The sequence below is a fragment of the Typopeltis vanoorti genome, chromosome 16 (assembly GCF_054136105.1).
Source record: "Typopeltis vanoorti isolate ZY-2024b chromosome 16, IOZ_Tvanoo_1.0, whole genome shotgun sequence".
NCBI lineage: Eukaryota > Metazoa > Arthropoda > Arachnida > Uropygi > Thelyphonidae > Typopeltis > Typopeltis vanoorti.
Window position 1 is genome coordinate 57076053 of NC_143564.1, and position 14626 is coordinate 57090678.

Here is a 14626-nt window from a genome sequence, read left to right on the forward strand (position 1 = left end):
AATAAAAGTTAGGTGGCAAATAAATGAAATTTTGTACTTTTGAATTTTTTGAACTTCTGGATTTTTACAAATTTCCTTTGCGAATTTCAGAATTTGCAAATTTATTGATTATGTCTTCAAAGTTTATTTTTTTGGCAAACTCATGTTCAATGGAAATTAGGGATAAGGCATTTAATCACTCTTGGCTCATTACAGCCCTCTTTTGATTTTTTATCAATGCCATCTTAGAAAAATATCGCTCATCTTCACACACTCCGCACGCCAATGTCAAATATAGTCGGAATGCGATACGTTTGCATAGCATTTCACGGACAAAATTTTCTTGAACGTGTCTATGATATTTCCTTCATTTTCGCCCTTTTCCTCGATGTGAATGACATGTTGATGAAATTGAATTATTTCATTATCTAAAAGTTCTTCGAGATCATTAGAATATTTTGCGACAAGCTGTTTAACTGCCTGTTGTTTCTGTTGTAAATTAAAATCTGGATCTGGATGTTGTAAATTAAATGCCGGATCTCGAAAGCCGAGATCCGGTGTTTTTCCAGTCATTAAGTCCAACTATTAGTTGATCCCGAACTTCAACCGAAGAAAATAACTTGCAAAATCCGCAATACACCATTTTTGTCTTTGGTGAAAAAACTAGCCAAGGACGATCAAATTTCATTTGAAAAAGGATTTTGAAATGAACCGTTGAACTCCCCCACTTATTTGCAGCATAGACTTTATTGTTTCTTTGTCTTCAAAATCAATATTTTGTGGAAAATAACCTTTTTGAACAAAATATTGAATAAGCTGTTCTTGCTCACAATTAATCCATTCAGCAGGGTCATTATTTGGCGAAACACGAACAGTCACCATGTGTGATGCACTTTCTTGTCCACTTTTATCATTAAGCACAAATATTCCTCTTTCCTTAAAATTTTCACCATTTGAACCAGAACTAGGCAGAGAAGAAGGTGCAATTGCTTGTTCATTATTTTCATTTTTCATAATAGAGCCCTTGGATGTTGAAGAAACGCTACTAGCATCATTAGCTTTTAATTCAAGAAATCCTAAATTTGCTAAAGATGTTTGCCCCTTCGCTTCTCTTTTTTTTCTGCTCCACTTGGGTACCACTGTTTCATAGTTAAACACTGAAGGGTAAAAATAAGTAAATTTAAAAAATGTTTATGAGATTTAGTTTTGAGTTTTCCAAAAAAAAAAAGTTTATTACTTATGTTTGCTCTTTAACCTGATTGTTTATCGTTTTTTTAATAATTTTACAAAGTTTTTTTTTTTTATTTGCACTACACTCAAATAATGAAAACACGAAAAGTCACACTAAAAAGTTATTTTTGAAACAAACACCTCACTCTTACACAATTCAATAACAAATGAAGTTAAGGAGCAACCAGGCAAAACTTCCTATCTCGGCAATGCAATCAGTTTTCATGACCTCGAAGCCATCAATGCGGTTTAATTTAAATCTACACACGCCATATTTTGGACAGCGCGCTATTCAAAATACGAAGTTTGTCAACTAGCACCAACATTGGTATTGTGGCATTATTTAAAGCTAGATAGTGCGCGCTGTTCAAAATACGTATTAAAACATAATAATTGTTTGGAAAAAATTTTTGCTTAAAATAATCAAGATTTTTATGATGTTTACTGAAAACATTAATCTATTTTAGGAAAATTTCTTGGCTTGGGGGCCCCATAGGCACGTGCCTCATTGCCTTAATGGGTAATTCGCCACTGCATACAGTAGAGTTGACAGAGACCAAAGAGCACAAGCAGGAGTCATGATTTGGATTCATAACTCCCTTTCAAAACAGTTAAAACATTATAAATTATGGAATGAAAGAATAATAGAAGCTAGAATAAAAATAGATAGAGGCTATTAAACAATAATTGATTTATATACCCTAGAAGAAGGAAGAGAACAGGATAATATTGATTTTTATAATCAACTACAAAACATATATAATAAAATAAATAAAAATGATTACGTAATTTTAGCAGGAAAATTAAATGCAAGAATTGGAAACACAAAAATTAATAATATAGGAATACATGGAGAACATACTCTAAACAGGAATGGCAAAAAATTGATAGACTTTGTAGTTTATAATAACTTAAAAAATAATGAATTCCTTCTATAAACATAAAGACATACATAAATATATTTGGGCAGCAAGAGGATGGAAATCAATATTAGATTATTTTATATTAAATGAAAAGACATCAAAATTTTCACTAGATGTTAGAGTTCACAGAGGATATGAAATAAGCAGTGACCACTTCCTAGTTAAAATAAAATTAAGATTACCACCTAAATGGCTACAAGTAACAAGAACAGAAAGAAAATTTGAAACATTTGTTTATAAAACTAGACTATTGAATGACACAAATGTACAATGACTATATGAACAAAAAATTAACCAATATTCAGATAAAAATAAAACAAAATGAAGAAATAGAATGGCTTAATATATAAAAACGATATTAAATGCAGCAGCAAATGAAAGCTTAAGAAAGACCAAAAAAATTCAATAAAAGGAAAAAAACTGAAGATCTGGGATGATACAATCAAAGAAATAATCAAAAAGAAAAAAGAAGCCTACCACAAATGGTTAAGCAGTAAAAGATTAGAAGATGAAATAGAATATAAAAGAATAAGAGCTATAGCTAAAGAGAAGTCAGAAAAAGACAAAGAATCATGGAACAAATTTGTTTTCTAATTTAGAACATGATTTATATAAAAAATAAGACCCAAAGTATATAAGATGTCTGCACGGTTAGCCTAGTGGTTATGCGCTTCGCAACCATATGCCTGGGGAAGGAGTGTCCTAGGTTCGATTCCCGTCGGTGACGTGAGGAGCTGAAGGATCTTCCTCAGCCATAGCCAAGTTAGCCAGTCTTGGGTGTGGACAGCAGGGTTTTTTCCCCAGTTTATTCTGGGGTTTTTCATCCCGCAAAGCAGACAAACTGGCCTTGAGAACTTAACACTACAGGCCATAGGATATACCAGGGCATAGGGCTGACCACCTTATCCTGTAAACGGATTGAGGTCCGATGATCAATGGACCCTCGACACCGCAAGGTAAAAGAGGGTATAAAGAAGATGAGAAGTATATAAGATTTTGAAACACTTAAATGCAGATACCAAAGAAAACAAAATTAAACACCGAATTGAAATTAGAAGAATTTCTAAATTACTACACAGAATTGTGGACAGATACATATTTTAAAAAAGACAACTGGCAAACAATTAACGAAAATGAAATAACTAAAGAAGAATTAGAAATCGGCCTGAAAGAAACAAGAAACGGAAAATCACCTGGAGAAGATAAACTAGGTTCAGAACTATATAAATACGCAGGAACAAGACTCAAAGAAAGACTTATTATTTTTAAATAAAATTTATTCAACTGGTATCCCCCAATAGATTGGAAAAAGCAATTGTGATTCCTATCTTTAAAAAAGGTAATAGAGATGACCCTAAAAACTATAGAGGTATCAGTATACTAAATTCCTGTTACAAAATATATAGCAGAATCTTAAATAGAAAACTAATGAAATATTCTGAAAACTTTATTTTAGAATTACAGAATGGATTTAGAAAAGGATGATATGTATAGACCCAGCCTTTTGCCTAAAATTAATAATAGAGAAAAGAAGAGAATACAATTTAGAAACACATATTGCATTTATTGACTTTGAAAAAGCATTTGACAAAGTTAAAAGAAACATTATTTACCATATTAAAAGAAAGACAAATATCAAATAACATCCTAAAAGCTATCACAAGTATATATGAAAATACATCAAATACAAATAAGATTAAATCACGAGCTATCATATACGAGAGAGAGAGATAAACCAAGGGGTCCGACTGGGATGTCCCCTCTCAGCAACTCTTTTTAATATTTACTTAAATGAAATAATAAAATGGAATAAAAATTTACATCAAGGTATTAAACTTTCTCCTACAGTGAACTTAAACACTCTCCTTTTTGCCAATGACCAAATAATAATTACAAATTCTGAAGATAACTTACAGAAACCTATTTTAGATCTAAATGAGATAGCCAAAGATTATGGTATGATAATATCAGCAGAAAAATCAAAAACTATGACTTTAAAGGATAAGATCCAGCAAGAACTAAAATAGTAATAGATAACAAGATCTTAAAACAGGTGAATTCATTTAACTACCTAGGATCATATGTGATCATACTATGTATGATCACATATGAAAATGAAAAAAGATACAAACATAAAAATTGCAAAATATTTAAAAATAACAGTTGTAATTAACTCTATATTTAAACCAAACCAGACTAAAAGTATACAATACATTAGCCCTACCAGTCTTAATGTATGGAAGCAAAATCTGGACAATGAAACAAAAAGACAAACAAAAGATTAATAACAGCAGAAATGAAGTTTATGAGAAAAACCACAAAGTATACTCTATTTGATCACAAAAGAAATTCTGAAAAAATTAAACCAAGAACCAGTAATAGAAAAAAATTAAAAAATATAAACATAAATGGATGGAAGACGTTTGAAGAATGAAAACAAAAAGATTTCCAAAACAAGCCTTAAAGTACAAGCCATTAGGAAAAAGAAAACCATGGCATCCTCTTAAATGATTCAACGATAACTTCTAAGGCCGGAACAGGCCAGGCTAGGCCTAAATCCTTCATACACATGATGATAAACAAAAACAACGAAGAAGTAATTTTAGCACACTACATGTAAAGATCTAGTTATAAATATAAACTATGTAATGTTTTCTCCAGTAAACAAAATATTCAGCAAATTTTAAATACTGTATGTATTAGTATTCCTTGTCAATTATACAGCATTTTCTCAATATAGTATACTATCCAAATTTCACCTTCAGCTTTAAACAAACAAAAGATCCAAGGAAAGCAGATCAATAATATGAGAACTGATAATTAAGATGAAGAGATGGCATAACCATGTGAAAGATGAAGATATTTCAAAGAAACTGGATATTAATATTCAAGAATATTAGTACCAGTCTAATACAATATAGCCATTTCAACAATGAGCAGTTACAGAGATCTGAAAGAAAAATATAAGAGAAAAAACCCAGAGGAAGACCAAAATATGAATAGCAATATTACTATAAACAAATCACTTTCAAGATTCGAAACTTGAATTTAATGAGCTTGGAAAAAATCTTAATTTCAATATAAGGTTACCAATCCCTTTTGTTCAATGATATAACTTTAAATTAATTGGTAGCATTTATATGAATATGTGCATTGCATACCAAGACTTTGCAAGAAATACAACACTGACTTGTTTTGTTTATGCTGAATTGAATAGTGTATAAAAGTGTACCATGGCGCTTGAATAAAAAAAAAAGAAAAAAAAATTGACAAAAACTCTTGAATATGTACTTACTGGGGGAAGGAACCTGTACCTTCCTCCTCCTATACGCCTCAGCTTGTCACGTGATGCAGTATCAACAGTTCGGGCTGCTTCTTCAAGAAAACGATAATCTGTAAACAGCAATACTCTTATTTTTCAGTTTATTTCACATTTTCTGTTATAACTTAAATCATATTTCAGACTAAATATCCCAAAATTTTTGCAATTCCAATCTCCTGGAGTTCCTACTTATTATACCACTCATACTCTGGAAAGAGTTGGAAAATGCTACTATGATGGAATTCAGTATCAGAGATCTTTCAATCTCAATTTGAGAAACTCAAAAGTTTGTTGGAACCAGGTCAGGGAAATAAGGTGATGGTATTCGCAGGGGGTGAGAGAAATAAAAGAATGGCAGTGAACAGTTCAGTGGAACATCCAATAACTAATTAGAGAGATTGTGCTTTCATATGACTAAATAAATATTTAATTTACAAAAAAAAAATATATATATATATATATATATATATATATAAAGAATTGAATTACTAGAACTGAGATTTAAGTAAAAAGGTTTTAATATAAAATCATGACTAGTTTTGGCTTGTAACAGCCTTCCTCATAACGAAAGAACAGCTTTAAATACAACCACAACGATTTAATGTCAATTATGCATAGAGACTATGATGTTCATAGTTTATTTAAGCTTCAGTGTTTTTTCTTTCTTTTATAATGTCACCTGATGAAGGCTATTACAAGCCGAAACTAGTCGTGTTTTTATGTTAAAACCTTTTTACTTAAATCTTGGTTCTAGTCATTCAATTCTTTATAAAAATATGTATGTTAACCGAGCTAACGAATATTCTTATATACACACACACACACACACACACAACAAAGAAATAAAAATTATTAGAACTGAATTATACTATACAAGTGCCAATGTACACTTCAGGTCGCAATATGAAATGGTAAGAAAATCAATTTTCTTATATTGCCACTTTTAATTATGATTTAAACATTTTTTAGATCATAAAGTGTCATGCTTCCATTGACACTTTCTTTAAATCTCATACAGGAGGAACACTAATGCAGAAGTTTCTTTTACCAGTACATCAATAAACAAGTAAATTTAGGATCAGTTTTGTGAGTTCTTATTACATCATAAAGAAATGAATATAGATCAAGTTTGCACCCAAAACTACTGAAGAAGCAATTTAAACCTTATCGGAAGTTCAAATTGCCTCTCAACAACTTCGCTTTGATCTGGAAAGAAATAAAGCTTCCTTCAGTTTATTTGAACATGTCCATTGAACAACCAACCAAATACATATTATACAAATTAGCTATTTTGAATAATATTATAATTTCAATAATAGCAGTATTACAATAAATAACCCACTTTTAAGATTCTAAGCTTGAATTCAATGAGCTTGGAAAAAATCTTGGCAGGAATAAATAGTCTCTTACTGTAGTCACTGGCTTAGAAATGGGACATGAGAATTATTCTTGTACTTTGTGTTTGGATATTGGACAGACACACACCACAAATTGTGGGGATGGCTTCAAGGGAAATCAAAACTGCGCGCGCATGTGTGTGTGTGTGACGGGGGGGGGTGCAAAAATGACTAGTACATAAGGGAGAGAAAGAACAGTAGTGAATAGAAACTTTAAGAGGCAAATAAATTACTGATAATTTACAGTTGTGGTATATATGTCCAATTACTTGCTTTGTAGGAGAGTGGTTAATTATTTTTTAGGTTGTTATTGGATTATATCTATTTAATAAGACTGATTCTTTGATAATTTCCAATTCTTCTTTCAGGAATTTTTCAGAAGAACAAATCTTGTGTGCTCTGGAAACTAAAGATTTTATGATGCCATATTTTTGAGATGGATGGCAAGCTGATATATTATGAATATAACATAGTATTAGTATTCTATTTAAAAAAAATGTATTATTGTAATTCTTGGAGTGTAGCCTGTAACTTGCTGTACCAGGTACTGTAAAGCTCAGCTCTATGAAAGTTAACCTCTCCAACCTGCTGTTATTCAACGATCGCCATTGAGCTAGTATACAAGGTGAGTACCTAGAACAACAGGTTTAACGTTTAGCACTAAACTTTAACATAATGGGAATATGCTGCAAAGTTTGTGAAGAGACATGTATTGATGTTACATCTATTATGAAGTGTGCAGATAAGTGCAAAAGTAGTTATCATTTTTATTGTGCTGGTCTCAGCAAAAGCCAATTTAAAAAGCTCTCCAAAGACAGAAAACAAAATTGGAAATGTGCTTCTTGCAAATTCGCCAAACAACAAAGACCTACCCAATGTTTCAACTCTTTGTTACATGATGGACGGCATTCCAGTGCTTGCATGCCTGCTGGCAACTTCTCCCAGGGGTGATGACTCATGATTTCCAGAGATTAGTAATGCAGACAATATATGTATAACAGATTTAATGGGATTAATAAAAGAATTAAAAAAAGACGTCAATGACTTAAGAAGTTCGACTGAATATACCTCGAGCAAAATAGATGACTTTCTGAGTATCATTGATGGCCTAACACAAGAAGTTAAGGAACTTAAAACAAAGAACTATGAACTAGAAAATGCAAATATGGAGCTGCGTAGGGAGCTGAAAATAATTCATGAAATAATGGATGACATGAATCAACAGGCAATTAGCTCAAATCTAGAAATTGTTGGTGTTCATCATGAGCCACGTGAAATTGTGTATGAAATAATGAAGAAAATTGCACGTAAAATCAAGATCAGCTATAATGAAGATGATATTGAAACTATACATAGTGTTCCTAGTGGGCAGAAAAACAGACCAATGCCTATCATCATAAAATTTAAAAGTAAAAATTTTATGATGATAGGCATCATAATCAGAGACCAATGGCTGGATAGAAACAAAAGTATCAAATATAGGCTAAGTACAACTCATATATGTGACAGTTTTAAGGATAGTAAAATATATTTAAACAAGCACTTGATTGGAAACCTAAAACACCTACTATTTATTGCCAAAAAATGTAAAGAAGTCAACTACAAATATCTCTGGGTCAAACTTTTCATGAAAAGAGAGAATACATCTAAAATATTGCGAATCAGATGCGAAGAAGACTTGTCTAAACTCTGAGAAAACAGCGAGAGTAATAACTAATTACGAACAACAATGACATGAGAATAATAACTGTGGTGTCACTTTTCATAAATGTGTAATTTGTCATGACTCAGTAGAATTAAGAAACTTTTTATCCTCAGACACTAAGTACCTTGAAAATTTTGCATATAAATATAAATATTTGAGATAAATTAGAGCACATTGAATTACTACTAGACAATTTAAGCTATTGGCTAGATGTTCTAATATTAACAGAAATCTGGGTTAAAGATGAAGAAATTGATTTGTACTAATTAAGAAATTTAAAAATTATTATCAGTGTAGAAATTATAACAAATCTGGAGGAGTAATTATCTTTATCCGAAATTCCATATCTGTTAATAACATTACTAACATAAAAAGGAAAACAACTGAAAATGTCAATTTATATTTAGAACATCATAATATATATATATAATGGCTATATATAGGTCGCATTGTTACACAGAGTCTAACTTTATACAAGAACTCGAGTGTAGTCTAGATGAGATCAGAAGTGACAATGTTCTCATAATTGAGTATATCAATATTGACTTGCTGAGGAAAGCAGATCCCCTCAAGATTATCTAGATCTATTTGCCATGCATCGACTAACAATATATTAACGTCCCATGAGAGAATTCAATGGTGGTAGAACGTGTCTAGATCATGTATTCAAGAGAACTTTAAGTGGAAACAAAATCCAAGCAGCAGTTCTGCGCCACCCTCTCGCAGATCACTTTCCAATTGGTATTAAAGTGCATTTGCATGTACAGCACAGAGATAGTACAACCGAAAACATTCCCTACACAACACTTGACCCCACAGTATTGAAACGTAACTTGGGCACTGTCTCCGGGGAAGATATAACGACGGAAACAAATATTGATACATCGTATCATAAATTTATTGCAATATTGAACAATAAAATACAAGTTGTAATAGATTTAACAGTATTTATATGAACACAGATGGATAAGAAAATAACTATTTATTAACTTAAAAGCTAATATTTCACTGGTATTATATCCAGCATCTTCAGAGTACACCACACAAAGTTTGTTACAAATGCAAGACAACCACAATCCGGTGTAACAGTGGGACTAGTATAAGTAATTGCAGCGTGCAACACAAGACTAAAGTCCTAATAGGGTGCCATCTAGGTTTATAAAAAAAAAAGTTCAAAGTTTTGAAATAGTAGTCCAAATAATAAAGTTTGAAAAAAATAAAATAAAAGTAATAAATTGTTTTTTTCCAATTGATCCTGGATATAATACCAGTTAAATATTAGCTTTTAAGTTAATAGTTATTTTCTTATCCATCTGTGTTCATATAAATACCGGTAAATCTATTACAACATGTCTGACGAACACATAAGCCTATCCATGCGTTTAAATATTCTTCACGGAGATAACATCATACATAAGGCACAACAATATTACCATATTGTTGTGCCTTATGTATGATGTTATCTCCGTGAAGTAAAAAAAAGTGGAAAGTAAAATTGGCATGTCAACTGAACAGGTAAGCCTTCTTAAAAAGGTGCCAAGATACCAATTTGATACCAAACTGTATAAAAATTAGGAACGTTTCACTCGGCCAAAGCCTAACATATTTACAAACGAGCGAGTTTAGCACTATTACGAGAACAGGTATACGCTACTCACCGAGAACTTTCAAAAATAAATCCCTCCATCAGTGTACTACGTGATATACAGGGTGTTCGGGATAAATTTGACAGTTTCGTAAGGAAAAAGAAAATCTTCTTTGTATCTATTAAATTTAATGAATTGACAAAAAACATTACAGGCAGAGTTAATTACAATACTATCAACAAGATTTACTCAAAATAACCACCATTAGCATCGATCACAGCTTCAATTCTGCTTCGGAACCTCGAACAAGCTGATGCTACAGTCTCCCTGGGAAGGGCCGCAAAAACTGTTTTAATTTTATCCCTTAACTGGGCTTTTGTATTACTGGAAGTGCGATTGGTGTCTTTTTCAACTGCACCCCATACAAAATAATCCATGGGGTTAAGGTCTGGGGAGTTTGGAGGCCAAACATTTGGACTGGTGAAGTCGTAGAAATTTTCAGACAACCATTTTTGACTTTTCCCAGAGGTGTGGCAAGGGGCCGAATCCTGCTGCCATACATACGGCCTACCATTGGCTACCCTTGTTATCCAGGGCTTGACTACAGTTAGCAACTCCACGAACAAAGCCCGAATTCCAATGCCAGGGTTCTTCAACACCTGTTCCTGCAGATTTGCGAGGAATTCTGCTGTACGAACGCAATCAGATCGTCTGCTAGGGATCTTTCTTCTTGCTACATCCTCGTAGTCACCATTGCAAGTCTCTAGTTCATGCCTGATTGTTTTTACTGTATTCAGGGAGCATTGGGCAGCAGTCGTAATATCCTTATTTTGATGGTGGGCACGAATCATCATGATACAAGTTATTCTCTTCCATGATTCAGGTGGGTTCCAGCTATCCATCCTTTCTGACATCTTGTATATGAATGAAGAAGGGTCCAAACTTTTAAATGAAGAGAAGTGTGTGTTAATACATGTAACTTACGGAAAAATATAATTAATTATAAATATGTCAAATTTATCCCGAACACCCTGTATTATCTGACATTTTGAACCCGGAGCTATGGGATATCTTGGATAGAATCTCCGACTCGACAGCCAATAAAGAATTTGCTACAGTTAAAAACCGACACCAGAAAAAATTTGAAATCCTCCAGCAACGCAATGTTACACAGCGGCCGCAATTTCATCAAGATAGCATCATTGTGAACCTATCATCAACAACCTTATCCAAAGAGGCCACGAGTGCATTAAGTCTTGGACACAATTTTGCCATTACTCCTAAAGAAGTTCCTGAAACCAAAATAATGGCTTCCTTTGAATGCAGGATATACCACTTGCCTCCAGCTATAGCCAATAATATTAGGTTAGAGGTGGCCAATATCCTAATCCATTCTAAGCCTCCCAAAAATAATATCCCACATAAAGAAATAACAGCTCTAAAAGAACTACGCAATAATAACCACATTACAATAACCAAATCAGACAAAGGAAATGCCACTGTAGTAATGGATACAACAGAATATGAAAGCAAAATGCATGCACTGCTCCAAGACCGGTCTACATATCAAATCATAGATCGAGATCCCACCAACTCACAAAAGAATAAAGTGTGCAAATTACTGAACAAAGTCACTTCCTGGCCAAAAGAAATTGTCAAAAAACTCAAACCCTTGCACGTTAAAACACCCAGAATATATGGTGCTCCTAAAATACATAAACAAGGTACACCTTTGCATCCTATTGTAGATAGTATAAACAGTCCTACATATAAACTAGCTAAACATTTAGCCAAATTACTAACTACTTTCACAAACAATTCTTCCTCTTTTGTTAAAAATTCTATCCACCTAAAAAGTATTTTAGAAAACCACACCTTAAATAGGTCAGACCTAATGGTGAGGTTTTCATATCACCTCATTATTCACTAATGTACCACTGATAGAAACACTTAACTTACTAAATTCACAATTTCCCCCAGATATATTTCAGCTATTTAAATTCACAGTACAGGCAGGTTATTTTACATGGAAAGGGAAAATATACAAACAATTAGATGGGACAGCTATGGGTTCCCCCTTTCTCCTCCCCCCCCCCCAGCCAACTCCTACATAGAACATCTGGAAAAACTAGCTATCAACACAGCCACTCTCAAAACTAGTCTCTGGCTATGCTATGTTGATGATGTGTTTGCTATTTGGCCACATGGCCCAGACACATTGAATACATTTTTTGTGCATCTAAATAGCCAGCAACCTAAAATCCATTTTACATTGGAACTAGAAGCAAATGACTGCCTGCCCTTCCTGGACACACTGATCACATGTCTACCAGAAGGTTCTTTATCATTTTCAGTTTATAGAAAACCCACATATACAGGGAGATACTTACACAAACAATCACACCATCACCCTTCTCAACAATAAAAACACTAACCCATAGAGCTAGAGCAATCTGTTCCAATGACATTGCTCTCACTGCTGAACTTTCTCACCTACGTCACACCTTCTTAACCAATGATTATAACCATAAGATAGATAACATACTAAATGCTACCCAGAAATCCCCTCTATCTACCACAGAAGACTACAACAAAACTATCACCATCCCATACATTAAAGGCACATCTGAAAAGATATTTAGGGTACTTAACAAACACCAACTGCGCACCGTATTTAAACCTTATGTTAAATTAGCAACTCTCATCCATTCACCTAAGGACAAATGCACTCCTTTATCACATACAGGAATCTATGAAGTGCCCTGTTCTTGCCATCAAGCCTACTATGGACAGACAGGAAGAACTGTGGACATCCGTCTCGGTGAACACAAAAAATATATCCGACACTTTCACTATGGCAAGTCGGGTCTAGCAGTCCATGCTTTGGCTACCCTAGCACACAGGATCAATTGGAAAAAAACAAAAGGAATGCACAGAAGCTTCTACAAATCAGAGAGGTTGTTCCTGGAATCAACAGAAGCCTTAAAACATACTCCAAACCTTAAGTATGGCTGTATAAATCTACCAAAGATTTGGGAGACAGTCATCCTAAGGCCAAATTAATATTTATTACTTTTATTTTATTTTTTTCAAACTTTCTAAGACTATTATTTGGACTACTATTTCAAAACTTTGAACTTTTTTTTTTTTATAAACCTAGATGGCACCCTATTAGGACTTTAGTCTTGTGTTGCACGCTGCAATTACTTATACTAACCCCACTGTTACACCAGATTGTGGTTGTCTTGCATTTGTAACAAACTTTGTGTTGTGTGCTCTGAAGGTGCTGGATATAATACCAGTGAAATATTAGCTTTTAAGTTAATAAATAGTTATTTTCTTATCAATCTGTGTTCGCATCTATACGTTAAATTCAATTCAACAGAATGCATAGCATTATACATGTCTGCAAGGAGATGTGCTTTGCATTATGGAAGATACTAAGAAGTAGTGATGACAGCTTTCCACCTTTACCACGAGTTGCCTCAGTCCTGAAGATACTTCAGGTGCAAACTTTGTTTGCTTACACTTGGATAAAGGATTAAACTAAATTTATTATAGTCTAACCAAGGGGGGAGGGGAGGGACTTCCAAAACAGAACAAGAAAAGCTGGTATGTAATAAGCCAATGTTCAAACCAATTTTAACTTATGGCTGAGAGGTGGTAATGAAACAAAAGCTATCAAAGAAGGAGACTAAGTATAAGAGAATTTTGATACAAGTTAGGAATAAACAGATAGTATTAAGTAGAATCATTAAAAGTGAAGACATCTAAAAGGAATTTGATAAGCGTTAAATGCAAATGAAATAGGTATGGTTATACTTAAGATGGGAAAGAAAAAGGTAAGTAAAAGAGATGCCTGCAAAGAGGAGAAAAAAAAAGTCCAAAATTAATCTTATTTGTCAAAATAACATTAGTCCAGAAGAAAACTGTTAATAGAAAACTTCTTGAGGATAACACCAAGAACTGATAATTTTCTGAACACTGTACTCTCTAGTAGGTATGCAATGTAAGAAGATCCATAAGATTTTAAATAATTCTTTCATCAGTACCCATTCATTGAATTTTTTTACTTTGCAAAGAGAAAAAAAATCTGCAGCGGTTTGAGTAGTAACTTCATCTTTAACCTTTGTTGGAATTATCACACTGATGTAATATGATTTGTCAATGCTTGTTTACATAGAACAGATGAGATTTTTGAGAGAGAGAGAGCACACTTTGTAAATTAAAGGGGAAAAAAAAAATCAGCTTTTTTTTGAAAAACAAAAAAGCATATAATTTGTGATATCTGTACAGAATAAGTAGTCTCTTATTATTGTAAACAATATTAAAGCACTTTTTTTTACTAGTTATGGCCATAATTTATTATTATCTAAATTCAGTTATAAATAAAAACCTCATAGTCTCAAAACAGCTTAAATCTCTCAATATTGAATTTAGGAACCATTTAAGCAGCCTGAGCTTGAAAATGTCATAATATTCCA

At 32.9% G+C, this 14626-nt stretch overlaps 1 protein-coding gene across 1 annotated transcript in view; it reads right to left on the reverse strand.

Annotated features, from left to right (window-relative positions):
* LOC150098037 (box C/D snoRNA protein 1) overlaps positions 1-14626 on the reverse strand; it is a 97399-nt gene that overhangs the window by 57712 nt on the left and 25061 nt on the right. The window contains exon 3 of the mRNA XM_090406334.1: positions 5428-5525. Within this exon, the coding sequence (XP_090262460.1) occupies positions 5428-5525 (98 nt within the window). The remainder of the gene's footprint in view (positions 1-5427; positions 5526-14626) is intronic.